We start from the raw sequence: 21,215 nt of genomic DNA, 5'->3' as shown, positions 1-21,215 counted from the left end.
AGAAAAAAAGAAGAAGAATAGATAAGTAGATGGAGGAACAAATGCAAAAATGTATACTTTAAAACAAATGCATTGGCTAATTCATACATAATGTTATCGTGTGAATTATTATGTTGTTTTCAAACTAATTCTGCACTGTGTGTAAAGTTATATATTAGGTTGATGCAAGAGTAGCGGTTTTCGCCATTGAAAGGGAGAGATAGCACCATACAGCCACCTTAGTCTACCTTTTACAATGATCCCAAATACTCATGGAAACATTTTCAAATGCATAAATTGAAGTTTGCTGCTATTATTAATAGGGACATTTACAAATTCATAAACAATTTAAAAATTGTTTTTAAATTGTTAAAAGAAGGATTGGTGTGTTTTGAAATATTAAAAATTAGTGACTAAAATGACACAATATGTACATGAGAATATACATAACTATAGATTATTAGTCATTTCAGCACCCAGAACTCTGCATAATGTATGGAATATATATTTGCATATTTTACAATCATTGTCAATGGAAAGGTGAATTGAAGCTAAACTGCCCCAAATATTTCAAAGGCTTCCTAATAGAAAGAATAATTGATTATATCCATAACATGTTTCAATTTTCAAAGAAAATGGATAACCTATAATGAAATCTTTCCATCATAGACTTTAATCAGTCACCACCATGAGCAAATACTAGTAGCTAAGTAAGCAGCCCTTAAAAGACCTGGAGAGAAACAGAGGACATTTGCATAAAGAAAACCTGGAAAACCTGTCCAAGAACAGGAGAACGTAGAGACATTGATACTGTGAACATAGATGAAAACTGGATTTAGTCAAGAAGACATTTCAGCCTCTATGTGGGATGATACGTGGTAACAGGATTTTAATTTTGAAAGACAAAAGGTCCTCAGAGCTTGATGCTGTTACATGAAGACAGATCTTGGGGAAGTGGTGACAAAATGCCCCTGTGGTTTAGCTCAGTGCAGAGCACACTGCAAATCTTCTTTACAGAAAGGTGCTAAAACAGAAGAGTATATTTTCCTTTTGGGTATTTCAAATCTAGTATTTGTAAATCATGGTGAATAATAATTTGAATACTCAGAATCTATTTATCACTACATTCAAACAGTCCATTAAGCTCCACCTCTAGTAGAGGAATGTGTCTACACACATTATTTGGAATTCCTCTGTAGAGAAGTTTTGTCCTTTCCCCCACCCCCACTTATTTATTTATAAGTCACTGCTTCTCTGCCCTCTTATGAACAGAGCTTGAAAATATTTGTGTTTATCAAAATCCTGTTTGAGTAGGCAGAATAATGGCCCACCAAAGATGTCCATGTCCTATTCCCCAGAACTTGTAAATACTGATGCTACATGACAAAAGAGACTTTGCAGATATAATTATATCACAGTATTTAATTAGGGAGTTTATCCTGTATTATCTAGTTTGGCCCAACTTAATCAAATGAGTCCTTAACAGCAGAGAATTTTCTCTGGATGAAAGTGGAAAACAGATGGAGTACAAATGAAAATCAGAGAGATTCCAATTGTAAGAAGAATTCAATGCATCATTGCTGGCTCTCAGATACAGGAAACTACAAACCTGAGAGGGCCTTTAGGGATTTATTAACAGCCAGCCAAAAGCAGGTAGCTCAGTCCTATAATTGGAAGGAACTGAATCCTGCCAAAAGCCTAAATGAGCTTAGAGGTAAATTCTTCCTAGAGCCTTGTAATGAAAACCCAGCCAACAAAACTTTATGAAATCCAGAGCAAGAAACCAGCAGAGCCAACCTGAATCTCTGACCTACAGAATTGTTTTTGAACACAAAATTGTGTTATTTCAAGTAGCTAAATTTGTGACAACTTGCTACAGTAGCAAGAGAAAATTAACACATATTTATACACATATCTGTAATTATTTTCCATATCAACCTATGTGTATATTGAACTTAATATGAGTTCATACTGATATCTCAGACTCTTAATCCAGCACCACAGATTTCATTCTGCTCTTGCTTATTTGTAATTTATTTTCCTGACAGTGAGAAACTTTTAATTATCTTCCATTATTTGTTTATCTCTAATAACACAAATAGTTTAAGAATTATTCACCTATAAGCTTGTGATATTCAAACTTACCAACTAGAGTATTATATTTATGGACAGCTGTTTTTGTCTTTAGTTTTACAAACTGAAAACCTCTTTTGCAAAGTTACTTAAGTCATTTCCTTTTTTTGTCCACATCACCTGTAGTAAAATTTCCACATCACATGTAGTAAAATTTCCTATATATTACGATACAGTTAGGCTTATCTGTCAGAGGCTACATTATATAATACGATTCCCTAACACTCTGGATCATATTTTTTTATTTGCATTCATTAAAGTTTACTCTCTACAGCGTACGATTCTATGAATTTTGACAAGTGCATAGAATGTTGTATCCACCACTCCAGTACCTCATAGAAAAGTTTACCACACTAAAACTCCTCCTGTGTATCCCCATTATAGTTGACCACGCTCTCTTAACATGTAGCAACCACTGATATGTTTTCCATCCCTATAGTTTTGCCTTTTTTCAAATGTCATACAAATGGAATTATACAATAACTACATAATTTTTTTGCCTGGCTTCTTTCAGTTAGTAAGACACATTTAAGTTTTATCCAGGGCTTTTGTGTAAGTAAATAGCTTGTTTCTTTTCTTTTTTAAAAAAAATAATATTCCATTGCATGGATATATCACAGTTTATTTATTTATTACTTGAAGAATATACAATTTTGGTAATTATTAATAAAACTGCTCTAAATATTTGTTTACAGAAGTTTGAGAGAATACAGGTTTTTGATGTCCTTGGATGAATATCTAGAAATAGGATTGATGACTTGTATGGTAAGTCTATGCATATTTCTAAGAAATTGCCAAGCTGTTTCCCAAAATGGCTGTAGCATATTTCATTCCTGGGAGCAATAAATGAGAGTTTCTGTTACTATATATTTTAACACCATTTAAGGTTGCTTTTAAATGCTGTTGACTCGATGTTCAACATTGAGGAACCGATAAACTGTTTTTTAAAGTGGCTGCACCATTAGACATTCCTATCAGCAATAAATGAGGATTCCAATTTGCCCACTTCTTTCTCAACACTTGTTTTTATTTTCTATTTTAGCCATCTTAATAGGAGATGCCTCAAATATATTTCTGTCAAAGCCTTCATTTTACATATTTAGTTCACTCAACTTATGGAGTAGAATGAAAAAAACTGTAAAGCCAATTTTCATTACTAAACCAACTAGCCACATACATTTGCTTTCTCCAAAAATAGAATATCTTACTCACTTTCAATTCTAATATATGTTTTCATCCTCATAAAAACCATGCATTTATTTTTCAGCTCAATTTCTAAGTTGTGCAGGTAGGAAAGCAAACAGAGAGGAGACAAAAAATAAGGAGCCTCATCATAACATTGTAGTCTGAAAGAAATGTCACCATTACTTTCAGCACTTGTTACTGATACTCTCTTTGCTATGATCTTACGGGATTCTCCTGCAGAAGTGACCAAACATTCTTTCATGGTAGTCTGAAAATGGAAGAAGCAAAGTAATGAAAATATGACAGCATTCCCACCCCGTCCTAGAATAGATCTAAAGATGAAGACTAACAACAAGCCACATCCTCAAAGAAATATTTATCAAGACAAGGAAAAAACAGTACTATCCTGACTTGAATAAGCAAGGTTTCATATGAAAATCATTATTTCAAATATTCCTTTTATTTGGCACTGCAGAGATTTTTACATATCAAAATGGTTAAGATTTGACATGAATGAGGTGTATGTAGGTTTGCGGGGGTGGAGGTGGAGTTCTTTTTGATTTGTTTTTAATAATAAGAGCAACTGTTAACCGAGCTGTGGGGTGGGGGCAAAAAGAGCCAGAAGGCGGCGCACACCTCAGGACTATTCTTGTTTTTTTAGAACCATTCTTATTCTGGGGTTTCTTCACCTACCCAAGTCTCGCCCGAAGCCAGGTACTTCTATTCCACTACATGGCCCTCTGCCCAGGAAGTTGGAATTTTCACCTAGCAACACAGTTCAGATCGAGATTGACAGGACCATGAGCCAATCACAAAGCTAGATTTCCTTTCCAGTCTAACAGTGGCTGTTGTGCCCGAGACAGTGAGGAGAAGAAAGGGGTGGGACAAGGGCAAAGGCGTTAGAAGTCACCACCGACCCAGCCCCTCAACAGCAAGTTGGTTCTTCAGCATTAAGATCTAGGTGTCAGCCTATGTCTTTATATTGTCAAGATGTCTCTTTCTAAGAAGTTGACTTTAGACAAACTGGATGTTAGAGGGAAGCGAGTCATCATGAGAGTAGACTTCAATGTTCCCATGAAGAAGAACCAGATTACAAACAACCAGAGGATCAAGGCTTCAATCCCAAGCATCAAGTACTGCCTGGACAATGGAGCCAAGGCAGTAGTTCTTATGAGTCATCTAGGTCGGCCTGATGGTGTTCCCATGCCTGACAAATATTCCTTAGCGCCTGTTGCTGTTGAGCTCAAATCCTTGCTGGGCAAGGATGTTCTGTTCCTGAAGGACTGTGTAGGCGCAGAAGTGGAGAAAGCCTGTGCCAATCCAGCTCCTGGTTCAGTCATCCTGCTGGAGAACCTGCGCTTTCATGTGGAGGAAGAAGGGAAGGGCCAAGATCCCTCTGGAAAGAAGATTAAAGCTGAGCCAGATAAAATAGAAGCCTTCCGAGCATCACTTTCCAAGCTAGGGGACGTCTATGTCAATGATGCTTTTGGCACTGCACACCGCGCTCATAGTTCCATGGTGGGAGTGCATCTGCCCCATAAAGCATCCGGATTCTTGATGAAGAAGGAACTAGATTACTTTGCTAAAGCCTTGGAAAACCCAGTGAGACCCTTTCTGGCTATACTTGGTGGAGCCAAAGTGGCAGACAAGATCCAACTTATCAAAAATATGCTGGACAAAGTCAATGAGATGATTATTGGTGGTGGAATGGCTTATACCTTCCTTAAGGTACTCAACAACATGGAGATTGGTGCTTCCCTGTTTGATGAAGAGGGAGCCAAGATCGTTAAAGATATCATGGCCAAAGCACAAAAGAATGGTGTAAGGATTACTTTTCCTGTTGACTTTGTTACTGGGGACAAGTTTGATGAGAACGCTCAGGTTGGAAAAGCCACTGTAGCATCTGGCATATCTCCTGGCTGGATGGGTTTGGACTGTGGTCCTGAGAGCAACAAGAATCATGCTCAAGTTGTGGCTCAAGCAAGGCTAATTGTTTGGAATGGGCCGTTAGGAGTATTTGAATGGGATGCCTTTGCTAAGGGAACCAAAGCCCTCATGGATGAAATTGTGAAAGCCACTTCCAAGGGCTGCATCACTGTTATAGGGGGTGGAGACACTGCTACTTGCTGTGCCAAATGGAACACTGAAGATAAAGTCAGCCATGTCAGCACTGGAGGCGGTGCCAGTCTAGAGCTTCTGGAAGGTAAAATCCTTCCTGGAGTAGAGGCCCTCAGCAACATTTAGTTAACATAGTGTTACTTCCTTCTGTTTTCTGTCCATGGCCCTTAAGTCAGCTTAATGCTTTTACATCTCGATGTGACTTTTGTTAAAATCTACTCCTAGATCAAGACCTATGTAATGGACAAGCAGCGGGCCGTCAGGAACTCTTAATATCAGCACAGCAATTCATTTTAGTTTGGTCACGCATTTGCCTATTCAAGTTCTCATTTGAACTTCACCATTGTGCTATCTAGGGAGGACATATTCTTAAGTTGCCTATTAAAGAAAGTGAGCTGAAGAAACTGAATCTTCTTATTGTAGTCCAACTTTGCTATTGTTTTATAATTTGAAACCCAAAAGATAAAACTTAAGTTGTTGGAAAAGGGTGGAATGAAAGTTGACAAACAAACAATAAATATGCCCAAATAAACTGAGAAAAATAATTACATATAAAGAACTCATGGGTACCATTAAAGTTCTGCTAAGAGGAAATGTTATACTAAATAGGACCAAAAAAAAGAGAAATGAAAGATACTTATTAAACCCAAGGAATTTTTAAAAAGAAAAGAAATTAAACTCAAGGTAAGAATTATGTTTGTGTGCATATCAATGCACATGAGTACACACAAATGCCAGCTAGAAAAAGAGCTACAAGTTAAACCCAAGTTGTAAATAAGTAATTGTTTTATTTTTAAGGCAGGCATTATTTAATAAATAGATAATATAACTGGTAAGTTCTAAAACTTGGTTTTTGAGATAAATAAAATATATATACATAGCTGGTTTAATAATGGGAAAATAGAGATAAAAATTCTCTATTAGAAAACAGAAGATAAAATGATAAGAAATGTAGAAAAAACAAAAACACTTATTGGAAAATATTTTGCTTTATTCTGTAGACAGAGGTAGTTTAGGGCAACGCTATTAACAAGAATAGTAATTAACAGTAAAAATGCAGATTAACCTTTCCCAGCTATAATGTCTTATGTCCCATAACCCCAGATCAATTGTGATATTCAATATCCTGAATAATTGAGCTTCAAATATGAATCTTAATACACCTGAAATTTCAACATATTTTAAGCAGAATGTTAATATCATAATAATCCCAGGAAAGATGTAGGAGTTAGGATTAATGGAACCAAAACTTGAGTAGTTGAAACAAGAATAAAACATGTCGCTCTCTCACATGAGAATCCAGGGCAAATAACATCGGCTTTCCTTTATAAGGTCATCTAGGGAACCAAACTGGTGAAACAGATCTGTTACTCCCAGTGAGGGGGTTCAGTCTGTGTATGGTATGAGGCCACTGTTCATGATTTTGCTACTTGATTGCCAACCTGAAGGGGGAAGTTCTTGAAAGGCAATTAGTTTTCTTTTCAATACATGATTCAAAAAGTTTAGAGATTTGTTTTCATGTATCCTATTGGCATTAGTTGTGAGATAAGGCCTATTTTGCAAGGGAAGATTGGGGATGTATTCTCTCTAGCTGCATACCTTGTGCCCAGCTAAAAGTCAATAGATTCTATTGCTGAAAGGAAGTAAGGAGGGGAAAAACACTGAAGAAAATTAATGGTTTCTGACAGACTGCCATGCTGGCCTCCCAGGTATCCATGTACAAGTATTCATGTTTTGTTTTGTTCTGTTTTGCTTTCCAAAAAGAAAACATCTGTTCTCCAAGAGATACGATACAATCAAATGACTTGTCCAGTTACTGCACCCTACTAAAAACTGGATATCTCTGAATTACGCACAGTTCTTTCTGTGTGATCCAGTGGGGACGGAACAGCGATGAACTCAAAAACACAGTCATTTTTCTCATACCTCCCAGCCCCCGACTCCATACATAGCCAATATACAATAGTGAAAAAGAAATAGGACAACTGCAACAAAAATACTCACCTGGAAAAAGCCACTGATTCATTACAATTATGAAATAAATCACTCTGGATCAGAATTTCAAGAACTCCCTGACCTGGCAGCAGCCCAATTTCTTTGGTTAGACTGGTTCTGGTCTCTGGGAGGAACTTATCCATTGTCCTTTTCTGGCCGGTCATTTGACCAATTGGGACATTTTGTTTCCTTAACTTCCATGGCATATCCTCAAGCAGACGGTATGCTTCATCAGGCCATATCAGGCCACTGCACAGATTTCCTAGCCTCTTTTTGCTGGTATAGTTTTGTTTGTTTGTTTTTTTCCAAGACAGAATCTCTCTCTGTCACTCAGGCTGGGGTGAGGTGGCACGATCTTGGCTCACTGCAGCCTTTACCTCCCAGGTTCAAGTGACTCTCATGACTCAGTCTCCCAGGTAGCTGGGATTACAGGCGTGCACCACCACATCTGGCTAATTTTTGTATTTTTAGTAAAGGTCGGGTTTCACCATGTTGACCAGGCTGGTCTTGAACTCCTGGCCTCAAATGATCTTCCCGCCTTAGCCTCCCAAAGTACTGGGATTACAGGTGTGAGCCACCATGACCAGCTGCTGGTTTCGGTTTAATAAACCAAGGATGTCTTTTTGTATCACACAATTAAAAGCCTTTCAATGCTGAGCTAGTGGTTTTTCAACTTTCGCAAGAATTAAGGTTTCTGGTGTATTTAGTTTCATTTGGAAGAACTTCACCAAAAATGTCTTCTAGTTACACTTCTTAACCCTCTGATTCTTGTTTTTAATTAATTGACTTCTTTGCTGGGCCCTTTTTTTTTTTTTTTTTTTTTTTTGAGACAGAGTCTCACTCTGTCACCCAGGCTGGAGTGCAGTGGGGCATCTCAACTCACTGCAAGCTCCGCCTCCTGGGTTCAAGTGATTCCCCTGCCTCAGCCTCACAAGTAGCTGGAACTATAGGCACATGCCACCATACTTGGCTAAATTTTGTACTTTTAGTAGAGACAGGGTTTCACCATGTTGGCTAGGCTGGTTTCCAACTCCTGACCTCAGGTTACCCACACCCCTCGGCCTCCCGAAGTGCTGGGATTACAGGCGTAAGCCTGGCCCTGGGCCCACTTTTCTTTATTTTAAAGATGACTAATGTGGTCATATGAAAAAGTTGGTAGTGGTATGAAGGCAATATTTATAATCTAATCTTTGCATGTGGCTTTTTCATACTTTTGGCTGAAAAGTCCAAATGGGGGGGGTCTCTAAAAAAAGCCATGAGTGACACTCTTTCTCCCGTTGTTTGAAGTATCGAGGCAGTTAGTTTTTTCAACTCTGAGAGATCTCACTTTTCTAGCTTATTAGCCAATTTTAGGTTATCTCCCTAAAAAGTTCTGTCACCTCTATTTCTAATTTCAACTGTTCATTTTTTCTTAGCTGTGCTCATTTTTTGTTATAATATTTTACTAATAACTACATGTAACAAGCAAAATATACTGACATTCTGCCTTTCTAAGAACTTCTCTAGCTGCTTTAATCTCCATAGGAATATGTTCTGCCTAGTACTTTCCACAGTTAACAGTTTTATCAATGCTGCAGCAGAAGAATTATCACCACCTTCCAGCCTTCAATGCCTCTTCACTTCTTCTCACTGACTCCTAAGTGAATGCAATATTTTATAAGTTTTATTAAGGCAGCATTACTACAGGGAGCAATGTCTACATTCGTTAGTCTACAGACTAGTGGTTCTCAAACAGAAACACATTTATTCCACAGGGGACATTTGCCAAAGTTCAGAGACATTTTTGCTTGTCACGACCAGAAGAATGCCATCGGGGTCTAGTGGTAGTGGCTAATGATGCTACAAAACACCGTAAAATACACATGACAGCTTCTTACTACAAAAACATATTCAGCCTCAAATGTCAATTGTATTAAGGTTGAGAAATCTTGTTCTAGAAACTACTATAATAAAAATACTTAAAAATATAGCTTCTCAAGCAACATAGCAATTTTACTTTCTTAAGGTAACTTTCCAAGGTGGTTAGGGATAAGCAGACATTTCTTGAGCTCATCCAAGGACCTAATAGAGCAGAAATGTCTCTGTCATTATCTGTACTTCATTTTCATCTCTAGGAGCAGGAGGATCAATTCAGTCGTTGACATTTTCAACCTACTGTGCAGGGAAAGGGGAATTCAGAGAAAACATCGTCTTCTTAAGGAGGAGCACTGGAAGTCACAGATATCAATTTTGTTTACATCATCTCAGCCTGCACTTCATAATATGATCACATCTAAGTGAAAGGGAACCTGGACAATAATGTTCTTTAACTGAGTCATCATGGGCCCCATTAAAACTGTTACTGAAAGGAAGAATAACAAAGGGTGAAGTTAAGACAATATCAAAAAGAAGAACCTATGACAATTTCACAATACCCCAGTAGATCCATGGAGAAAATGCTTTCATAGATGATTTACCCTAAGAGAAAGGAGACCATTTAGAGAACAAGCACACTTCATTTTAAAAATTATGAAAGAAGAAAAATGAATATAGAAGATAATCACATGAGATAGAAAATAAACTGACAAGAATTATAAAAATACATGACAAATTCAAGTACTGCCAGTACAAAATATTAAGTGGTGTAGAAATAAATAAAAGACTTGAAAGTGCACGGGAAAAAAATCAGTGAATAAGCATATTGAAAAAATAACATAACACAATGAAGTCTTAGAAAAAGATGTTTGTGGAGCAATACACAGTCATGTGCCCAGTAACAACATTTCACTCAACAACAGGCTGCGTGTACAACAGTGGACCCATAAGATCATAGTTGAGTTGGAAAATTTCTATTACCTAGTGATGCCTCAATGATCCTGACCCTCTGTAGGCCAAGGCTAAGGTGTACATGTCTTAGTTTTTAACAAAAAAGTTTAAAAAGTTAAAAATTATTTTAAAAATAGAAAAAGGCTATGGAATAAGAATATAAAGAAATAAAATTTTTTGTACAGCTGTACAATGTCTTTGTGTTTTAAGCTAAGTTTTGTTACAGAAGTTTTCTTTTTTTTTGTAACATAAATTACTGTTTATTTTTTCCAAGCCGTCAAAGTAGTCTGCCCTTGCAGCCACACAAATGTGATGTTTACTCTAATTTGTTAATAAAGAAAAAGTAGGAGTCAAAAATTTTAAAAATGAAAAGTTTATAAAGTAAAAACTTACAGCAAGATCGTTAATTTATTATTGAAGAAAAAATATTTGTAATAAATTTAGTGTGGCCTTCATGTACAGTGTTTCTAAAGTCTGCAGTAGTATACAGTAATGTTCCAGGCCTTCATATTCACCCTCTACTCACTCACCCAGAGTAATTCTCAGTCCTACAAGCTTCATTCATGGTAAGTGCCCTACATAGGTGTACCATTTTTGCCTTTTATACAGTATTTTTACTGTACCTTTTCTATGTTTATATATGTTTAAGTATACAAATACTTAACCATTGTGTTACAATTGCCTACAGTATTCAGTACAGTAACATGCCATACGAGTTTGTAACCTAGGAGCAATAGGCTACTCCATAAAGCTTAGGTGTGTAGTAGGCTATACCATTTAGATTTGTGTAAGTACACATATCCCAGTTGTTAAACAATGTATGACTGTATATAAATACATATACATGCATCTATGATATATGTGTGTATATGTTATATGTATATATTTAATATAATATTTTGTATAGTTATAAGAATTCTGTAGTTACATATCATTGTATACATTAAAAATACTTTGCTATGTATTAATACCAAATTTTTAAAAACCTTAAAATGTTACCATAAGATTGTGGTGTTGCCAAGGTTGCAATTTGAGTTATTTAATTCACATGCTTGGATATTAGCATTCATTTATTTTCTGTGCATTTTTAATAATATCTGTAAATTGGTATAGCTTATTTCAAGGAACATTAGTTAGTAAAGCTGTGATAAACACCAGTCTTTAGTTTCACTCTTTGGATTACCACAGGTTTCTCTAACTCTTTAGAATCATATAGAAGCCTTAAGACTCTCCAAAAAATTAAGGCTCATAAAACTCTTCAAAAGATACAACCTCCCATCCTTCTCCAAAAGAATGTCATTTGGAAACAATCGCTACCCAAATATACCCTCTATATGTGTGTATGTTTAAATGTTCAAGAAAAAAAATCAATTTTAGCTTTCATAACGGCTCCATGCTTGCCCTAAAAAAATAAAATGAAGAAAGGAGAGATTAAAGAGAACATGATGCCATTCATTGTCCCCATGGTAGGGTACTATAGTGTCTCATTATAAACCTTCATTTTCTATCACGGCCTTCATTACTATCCAAAGTGAGAGGAATAGGTAGTTGATTGAGAATATCTCTGTCAAAAACCCTAGTTAAATTCTGTCTATAAAAAGTTAGGATTTTTGTTTCCAGAAAACATACATAATCGCTTTAATAGAAAGCAATGAGCAAGCAAATTAAATGTGTATAGCTGATCTATTAGAAAATTATACTTTTAGAGAAGCAAAAATAGTCTAGTGATGTTAAAAATATCTTTTAATAAGGCAGTTATATTTGCTTAATGCATTTAATTGTTTTCTTAATATATTTATAAAACCTTGGAATTATTTAGACACTGTGATTTCTTTGAAAGAAGAATGATTTTTGTCAGTTTGTGTCTGTGAAGCAAAGAAAAGTAAAAGTATAATCATTGCAGGTTAATGATATACTTTTGACATGACCACATGAGCTCAGGTAGTGAATGGGGAGGGAAAGGAAGATGGAAGCAGAGAGGTAAAGGGTTAGCAGGGTATTGCAAGCTTGTGACAGAATAATTTACAGTCCTTGTTGACTAATTTGACAAGATGGGTAAATATTGGATAGGTAAATCCAGGACGTGTAAATCAATAATCATGAATGGTGATGAAGGTACTTTCAATTAATGAAAAAAGTGTAAGTCATACAATAAAAATATTATATTATTTCATATTTTAAGAAGCATGCATACATTAACTGGCTTTAAATTAAATAAATACATAATTACCGAGAGAAAATCTTCAGGTCCTACATCAAACCTTTAAGTGTACTACAGAGAGATGAACTGTCTTATTAGGAGGAAAAAGGAAATATTCACTTTAGAGTCAGGACTTCTTTCTACTAAGTTATTACAGGCTTGGGTTTAAAAATACTTATGTAAGGCCTTAAGTTGCATGCTGTAGAGCAGGTTTCTCAATGTATTTTTACCAAGGCAGCAGCAGCAGCCAGAAACTTGTTAGAAATGAGGATTACTGGGCCTCCATTAGCCCTAACAAATTACAACCTCTGGTGATGAGATCCACCAACATGTACTGTAATAAGCTCTCCAGTGTTTCTATTTCAGCTTTTGTATTAGGATAAAGACCACTTTAAAAGGAAACAGGAATTAGTTCTAGTGAACAGTCATGCCACTACCTACTTGTTTTAACTGAGGCAAATCATTTCACTTCTCTGGGCTTCTTTAGCTGAAAAAGAATATATTTATTGATATGTTATCTGAGGTTCCTTCTAGTTTTTAAATTATATGGCTCTGGAACTCTGGTTGGTATACTTGAGACTGTTGGCTGTAATTTTTATCTACTAAGACTCTTTACAAAAAGAAAAGAATGACCTAGAAGCTAAGGGACATTGTACATTGAGGTCTAAATTGTAGATGAAGAAAAAAAAATCAGAACCTTGGCTCTCCAACTATAAATTCCTTTTGCAACTTGAAATTTACTTTCTATATATGAAGGCTACATCCCCCCAACTACAGTGTCTGAGAACTTAAAGAAATATAAATACAGTGAAATGGATTCAACTACTCTTTGTCTTAATAGAGTTATTTAGATTAAAACAAGGTGAAGAACTCCCCAGGTAAGGAAAAGTGGGTATTCACAAGGTGTCTGAAATTGGTTTCTGTAGGAGAAAATTGATAGTTAATACAATACCTGCACATTTAAGTATTTGGTTTTGTATTTGCTTATTCTTGTTTGGCTGTTTAAAGTTGTGATTTGGTTGCTTACACAGATAGAAAAAAATCTAGAGTGAGAACGAGGCTTAGTTTTTATTGTATACACTCTTATACAGTATAATTGTTGCATTAATCACCTTTTCATCAGGGCAAGTCATTTACAATTGAGAAGGAAATGGACTTAACTGGATAAGCTCAGATATGACATCTGCAAAATGTCTTAACTCAACTTTTCCCTGTCCAATCCACACTTCCAGATGAGTGAATCACACTTTTGGGTTATTTTGTTCTTTGTGCAAACCTGTTGTTTTACTCTTTAATATTATTGGAATGTTTTGTTGACATATTCCTCTCTCAATTTTTGAAGGTCAGAGACTACATCTTATTCAACTCTCTACTTCAGGGTCTACCACAGTATTTGGCATATAGTAGATTTGCAGCTATCAATTTATTATTGTTGGTGATGCTGTTATTTTATAAATTGAAAGTAATATTGGGAGATATGTGGAAAATACAAATTGTACAATGAGAGCAAAAATGTAACAATGTCCATGTTGCTACATAACAGGAACCTCATTTTCACAATCAAGAATTGTTTTTTCTTGTCAAAGGAAACGGAATGTTCCACTTATTATAGCATGCTACAGTAAAGAAAGTGAGCTACCCAGGATACAGGATAATCAATCATTAGAGAAAAAAAGGTTGAATTCCTATACAAGTAATGAGAAGTCATTAATGAAAGACACAAAAAGTTAGTTCTGCATACTGTACCAGCAGGAAGAGTGATGAAGGGAGAGGAACCGGTGACTGTGATGAGATATTGAGAGTGAATTGTTTGACTATCTCATCAGCAGAAACTAATGATTTTCTTAGCAGAGAATAAATTGAAATTTATATCAAAACTCTACTTGCTACCTATTAAGTTATTTATATAATTATGCCTAAGTAAATGATATAAAGGTACTTGACACTCATGTTCATTCATTGTTTATTTAGAAATTCTCAATTAATTTCAGAGATATAAAATTCTGACAGATATTCTAAGGTAATTGTAGGTTAATTTTTAGATTGATTAAGTTTATGTAATGACTACAACCGATTTTCTTGTCTACTGAGCTGGTAAGCTGTACTATTTACAGACCCTACTTTACTCAAACACATTTATGGCATGGTGAGATATATATATATAATATTATAAAAATCACCTGCCACAATGCTAGACACTCTATATCCTCACCTTACACATGGTTTCTTCTGACCCCTCTCTAAACTTTCTACACTCTTTACTATAAAATAAGCCAACTGTCTTGAAGCAAAACTTAACATTCTCTCTTTCCAGATAAAATATCTCCCTCTCTTTCAACCACATAGCCTATATTTTTACCAGACCCTCACTATCTTAGCCATCTAGATCAGACAAGTCTCTGTCAGGAAGCTGAGGGTAACCAACTGTCCTCGTGTGTAGCAAGGGCATCTGATTTTAGTGCTAAAATAAATTCATGAGTGTCATGCAAATCAGAATGGTTGGTCACCCCAGGAGGCACACTGAAATACTTAATTCAAAGCAGTTTACTGAAGGAACTATTTAAGTATGGGTACGGTTAAGAGTTAAGATGAAGCACCTGAGGGCCCACAACTGGGGATGCCCTAGACCAGAAATTTATAAGGAGAAGGAGCTGTTATCAGAGACTAGTGAAAGCTGTAGCTGGAGAGAGAAGCTGTTGCATAGGAGGTACAGAGCCAAATTTCAGCTTGAGGTGCGGGCTAGAGAGGAAGGTGGAATTAAATGCCTAACCTCTTTTCTCCACATTTAGATTTCCTGATGATGTCTCTCACTGGCAGAATCTTGTTTTCTGGCTTTCTATTTGCCTGATTCTGAGGAATCAGATCCAGGAGTGGAAATGGTAAAGAGACTGAGTGTAGATCTGGAGGGGCAAAGAATGTCTAGCCTGTAAGACTTCCCTGAGCAAATTACAGTTATTTCGTGACTTTTAAAAGAATGTTGCACTCCAAACACTCAGCTGTAACCTAGCAAGTTGCAAAATACGGAGACATCTCCAATTCAGTCATACTATATGCAAATTATCTGAATACTTCAAAGCATTATATATTGTCGCATTGTATAAAAATGATGCAAAGGTGAGAATGCATGACTATTACCTTTCCATAAACTCTTATATTTATTAGTTTAACCACTCTACCAATAAGCCAATTTAAAATTATCAATATTCAAGTAATCAATCATATTTAATTTCTCACAGTCTATCAAATAACTAGAACCAGTAGGATTATTTTGGCTCTGAAGCAAGCAGATACACCACTTAATGGTGAAATTGTTTATTCAGTTAATTCATGATAATATTAATCCTTTGAATAGAATAATTCTAAACAAACAGTAGAAAGACTGAGCATATTATTTTGCAATCATCAGCCAAGAGGACAATCAGTTCACTAAATTTGAGATGTTATGTCCTTATTTTAAAGACATACTGTTGATCAAACATAGTTTTTTTAAAATGAGGGACATAACCATTCTTATTTGTTTTTATCTGTAAAATGGAAATGATATTAAGATATATTAGTTGTGTGCACGTGTGTGTGTCTTTGTGTGTGAAGACTGATAAATAAGCAGGAGGCCATTAGCCTGAGGCTGTCTCCATACCCTGAGTCCCTACAAAGCAAATTACAACTTAAATTAATGTGTAAACAGTCTCAAACCTAAGTTAGGAGTACAAGGAAGAGTCTAGTTTCAGCCAATCACAAGCAGCCATGTTTCAGACAATTATAGGTAGCCAACTGATCACTCCATGCCCAAATAAAGCAGATGCCTAGCTCTAGCCAATCAGGTCATTTCTCAACTCTGCTTCTGTGGGTATCCTATAAAATTGCACTGCACACACTGCTGGGTGGAGCTCTCTGAGACTCTTCTGATTCTAACTGTTGCCTGATTTATGAATTGTTCTTGGCTCAAATGAACTCTGTTAAATTTAATTTGTCAAGTGTTTTTTAACAAGTCCAATGGATACAATATTTGTAAAGTGCTTACCACAGTGTTTGAAAGAAAGTTCAAAATAGGTATGCATTTACATTATTAATAATAAGAAAATGGTTTAATCTGTGCAACTATTCAGGGTTAAATGGATTAAAAACATTTTCAAAAGACCAGAGTTCCCTTGGAAAGAAGTATTTACAGGAAACCATTTTTATAAACTGTCAGATCAGTCTTATTTAAAAGACCTGTTAAGTTCTTTGTTCAGCTGCAGTCTTTCAGTGTCCTTGGAGAGTTTGGGTGAGCTATGTTCTGATATATTTCAGTATGCGAAACATACTCTCCTTGATCTCCAGTCATTCTTCTTGGTGTTTAAAGCCTGCTTTGATAATTAAAGTTTTAATGCATCCTTTTTCTCAGTGATGATAAAGGTCACCATATTAGTACTGAAATTTTGACAAACACATTCTTTTATTTCTCTTTTACATGTTAATTTGAGGGAATACTATATCTTTCCTTATTTTGTAGCCATGGGAAGAATAAAGACTACTCTTGTTCACTAGATAGCTGCTTCAGTGGTGTCAAGCAATGCACTTGCTCTATTTTTATGTGGCTATGCATATATTCCACCCTATACTTTTGGAGAAGAACTATGTCTTATTAATTTTGACATTCAAAACACATAACAATTGTCTTTTCCATTATAGGAGCTTGACAAGTTTTTATTAATGAATCAATTAAATGACAAATTGAAACCATTCTTTTTTTCACATGGGTTAATAATAGATTCCATTTTTGAGAACTTACTTTAATCCCAGGACTAAGCACTTTAACAACGGTATGTTATGTAATCCTTAGAACTATACTATAAGGTAGAATTATTCCATTTTGCAAATAAAATCTCAGAATGGAATCTTAATTATTTCATTTTACAAATAAAATCTTAAAGCAGAAAGAGAATGATCATCTGGTCCAAGGTTGAGTAATGGAGTCTCTTTACAGCCTGTGCTCCAACTACTAGGGACCACTGTTTCATGGGACACTTTCTGAATTTGGGCATGCTAGGATAATGATTCTGAAAGTATTTCTGAGACTTCATGAGAAAGGAAATTAAGAAGCTGTATGCTTATATATACACAGTTTGGTTTTCCAATACTTTGATATTAGTTTTGGTAATAATTGATCATTTTTGTTTGTACAGACCCATGAAAGACTGGCTTTATTTTTTATTCTGAAGAAAAATAACCCTACCACTTAGAGACTGCTGACACATTATAACTTTTAAGGATAGAGGCTACCATGGTTTATGCAAAATGTGTTCCTCATTTTAAAAATAACAGTTTAGACCTCTTTTTTTATTAACATTTTTTCATAGCCACATAACTGTGGGCAAGAAATTTTGCTCAAGTTTTTAAAAAGGTAGAATTATAGTATTTCATAATTAAATATAAATATTTTTTAAAATCTAAAACTCTAACTCTTTATATGTTTCTTTTAACCAGAGATGGAAATATAGAACTTTTCACCTCTTCCTCAGTGAAATCACACAAAGTATGCAGTGGAGACACCAATTAATGAGAGTGGCCACAAAGCTGTCTCTCCTGAAAGTGGTAAAGGTGAAGATGGGACAAATTCATTACAAATCAATATTTTACAGTAGGTGTTTCAAAATAAATCTTATATATTTAATCTGAAGATTATTACATAGATGAGTAGAAAAAATTAGAAGACTTCCTATATTTTATCATCTTGGTTTCAATATTTCATGGTAAAACTTTCTTACATTGTTTGTAAAAGACGCTCCTTCAATAACAATACAGTCTTTGATGACAATAGCTGGAGGATAGATGATGCACAAGATTATTTGAAAATTATCATTATTCCCACTATCTCACTCCATAATATATCAAAATTTAGAACATTGCAACCCAGCCTAAATATCTGTTTCTAATACCACGATTTTCTCTAACAGAATATGTCTATGACAAGGTCAGACTTAAGGACTTACCATGGGGTTTTGCTGTTTTAATTAAAGGAGGTTTCTTTTTATACTAATAATTCAGATTGTCCCTTTATTGAGGCTTTTGCATCTTGAGGCAACTTGTGATTCAAGATGTGTGAATGCTGCTTTGCTGTTGTAAAATGGGAAGCACATAGTCTTAAGTGGAAATGATAAGAAACTAAAATGAGCACAAAGTTTCAATCAACACAAAATCTGCAAAAAAAAAAAAAAAAAAACACCTATGGTCATATTGTCTGTCTGAATGATCTTAGGAGAGAATACAGCCATGGAATTAAAGAATTCCCATAAAATTATCTGGGCCCACATGTTTCTCAAAACTGTTCATGTAGCCCTGAGTGACACTTCAATTAAAAAAAACACCACTGTAAATGACATAAATCTATTTCTATTTTGTACATATGATTATGCTTGACCGAGCAGGAGCATTGCCATCTTGGACAAGCCCCTCATTCTAAAGTTCACTTTAATAAAAAACCACCTAAATCCAAAGGGCATCAACCTAATGACTAAGGTCAGCACGACCATAAACCACAAATAACGCCTCCAACCAGAAACATTCCAAACCCCTCCCTGACCAGAGACATCCTAGCCATGAGATAACCCCGCTCTGGCTGGGAAGATTCCCGCCTGAAGATTACCCCCGTCTGGCCGGAAAGATATCTGCCCCAAGATAAACTCCCCTCCTCCCAGAGACATTCCAACCCTGCCATAAAACTTCTGCCTCAAACAGGAACATTCCAAGCTGCTGATAATCCCCCTCACCCTCAAACCAAAATATACTCTTAAGTCTGTAAAAGAAAGCAGCCCTGACCGAAATCAGCCAGACGCCCCTCTCAGGTTGTATCTAAAGTGCTCGTATATGTATTAGTAAGAGTTAACAAACCACTTATTTAACTTTAAGAATTTAGATGCAGAAATGACTGTGAGATGATACAGAAAAGATCTACTTAGTGAATGGAATATAATTAGTGCTAGCCTAAAGAGACTAAAAATTTGTAAAGCACATCCAAATAGAACTAAATAAACAATTATATTGTATTTCTCCCTCAACTGATGTTTACAATAAATCAAAAGATTAGAGGAAGTACTTTTAGTAGAACTGGCCTAAAAGTAGTAACCAGAACAAAAACATAAGGCCTCTCAGATGGCAAATAAAGGTATCATGAGAAATTTAGATTGTTCCCTATAAATTGACATAAACTATTACTACTTAAACTTTTGGAGAGTTCTGAAATGCCCAATGTAAATAATTAGTTTTCTCCTATAAGTACTTTCCTGTCATCTTGAAATTTTATCATGATTTAGGTTACCTGGGTAGAAGAGAACACTAGTGCTGATGCAGGCTTGTAAATCATGCTGCTATAAAGACACATGCACACGTATGTTTATTGCGGCACTATTCACAATAGCAAAGACTTGGAACCAATCCAAATGCCCAACAATGATAGACTGGATTAAGAAAATGTGGCATATATACACCATGGAATACTATGCAGCCATAAAAAAGGATGAGTTCATGTCCTTTGTAGGGACATGGATGAAGCTGGAAAACATCATTCTCAGCAAACTATTGCAAGGACAAAAAACCAAACACTGCATGTTCTCACTCATACATGGGAATTGAACAATGAGAACACATGGACACAGGAAGGGGACCATCACACACCGGGGCCTGTTGTGGGGTGGGGGGAGGGGGGAGGGATAGCATTAGGAGATATACCTAATGCTAAATGACGAGTTAATGGGTGCAGCTCACCAACATGGCACATGTATACATATGTAACAAACCTGCACGTTGTGCACATGTACCCTAAAACTTAAAGTATAATAAAAAATAAAATAAAATAAAAGTAAAAAGCCAAATCAACATCAACATAACCTAAAACAAATAATAAAATAAAAATAAAAATACTAATGATTTATGACTGTGGTCCAAAGAATCATGAGACTTTCAGATTGAAGAACATTATCAACAAGTGGGACAACAAGATTAGAACCATGTTCAACTGAAAAAAAAATAAGCCAACAAATATATGATTGACATGCACAAACTAACCTATTTTTTAATTTATTTCCTCACAGAATTTTTAATAACTAGAAATTATAATAATTCAATAAGTGGAGTAATAAATGTCATGAAATTAATTATATTCTGAAGACAAATTTGATTTCTCTTTTGTGGTCCCTCTGGTTCTTCAGATATTTTCATTTGGTAAAAACAAATTATGTAAGCAAAAACACTTTTTTTCTGATTATAAATATAATCCACACTATTTTCAAATGTGCAGTGAATACTACACATTAACAGCATGCTACTAATTAAACAATTCCTGGGAAAGCACAGAATTTGAAAGCAAAATGTGAAAATGGTTTAATAGACTGTCAGACACCCTTCTACTGAATCTCTGATTCTACCATCCACATAGAGACAGATGAAACCAGGAAATAGGGAGATATTTTTAACTTCGCACTACACTACCTCCTTTTTGAAGTCATCGGCCCCTTCCAACTTTCTTACCACACAACACAGGTAGTCTTTTTGGAGTCAAGGACCATTTTCAATCTTCAATCATTTTCAATACTCTCCTCAACAGCAGATTACATAATTCCTCTACAACCTCTCAAATCAGTGTTTTTTAAATCTGTCCTATATTCCCTACTGCCTCTTGAAGAACGTGGTCTCCAGGTTTATTTTAAATGCGAGTAACTTAAAGTATGCCTGAATATGTGCTAGAAATTCAGTATAGCAGATATAATTATTGTGAATCTTCACCAATTTCACCCCATATATACAGGATTGAAGAGCAATCTAA

At 35.5% G+C, this 21,215-nt stretch overlaps 1 protein-coding gene across 1 annotated transcript; it reads left to right on the top strand.

The window, feature by feature from the left end:
* Positions 1 to 4,150: 4,150 nt before the first annotated feature.
* Positions 4,151 to 19,616, top strand: PGK2 (phosphoglycerate kinase 2). The gene is made up of 2 exons (XM_055113673.2): positions 4,151 to 6,099; positions 17,882 to 19,616. The coding sequence occupies exon 1, from the start codon at positions 4,288 to 4,290 to the stop codon at positions 5,539 to 5,541; it is 1,254 nt and encodes a 417-aa protein (XP_054969648.1). The 5' UTR covers positions 4,151 to 4,287; the 3' UTR covers positions 5,542 to 6,099; positions 17,882 to 19,616.
* The last annotated feature ends 1,599 nt before the right edge of the window (positions 19,617 to 21,215 follow it).

Source organism: Pan paniscus, chromosome 5 (assembly GCF_029289425.2).
Source record: "Pan paniscus chromosome 5, NHGRI_mPanPan1-v2.0_pri, whole genome shotgun sequence".
Lineage (NCBI taxonomy): Eukaryota > Metazoa > Chordata > Mammalia > Primates > Hominidae > Pan > Pan paniscus.
The sequence above is the reverse complement of the archived record's forward strand: the minus strand, read 5'-3'. Positions and strand labels throughout refer to the sequence as shown.

Bases quoted from the DNA above. Each gene is read 5' to 3' on its own strand.
- PGK2 (XM_055113673.2), top strand. From the start codon at position 4,288: ATGTCTCTTTCTAAGAAGTTGACTTTAGACAAACTGGATGTTAGAGGG.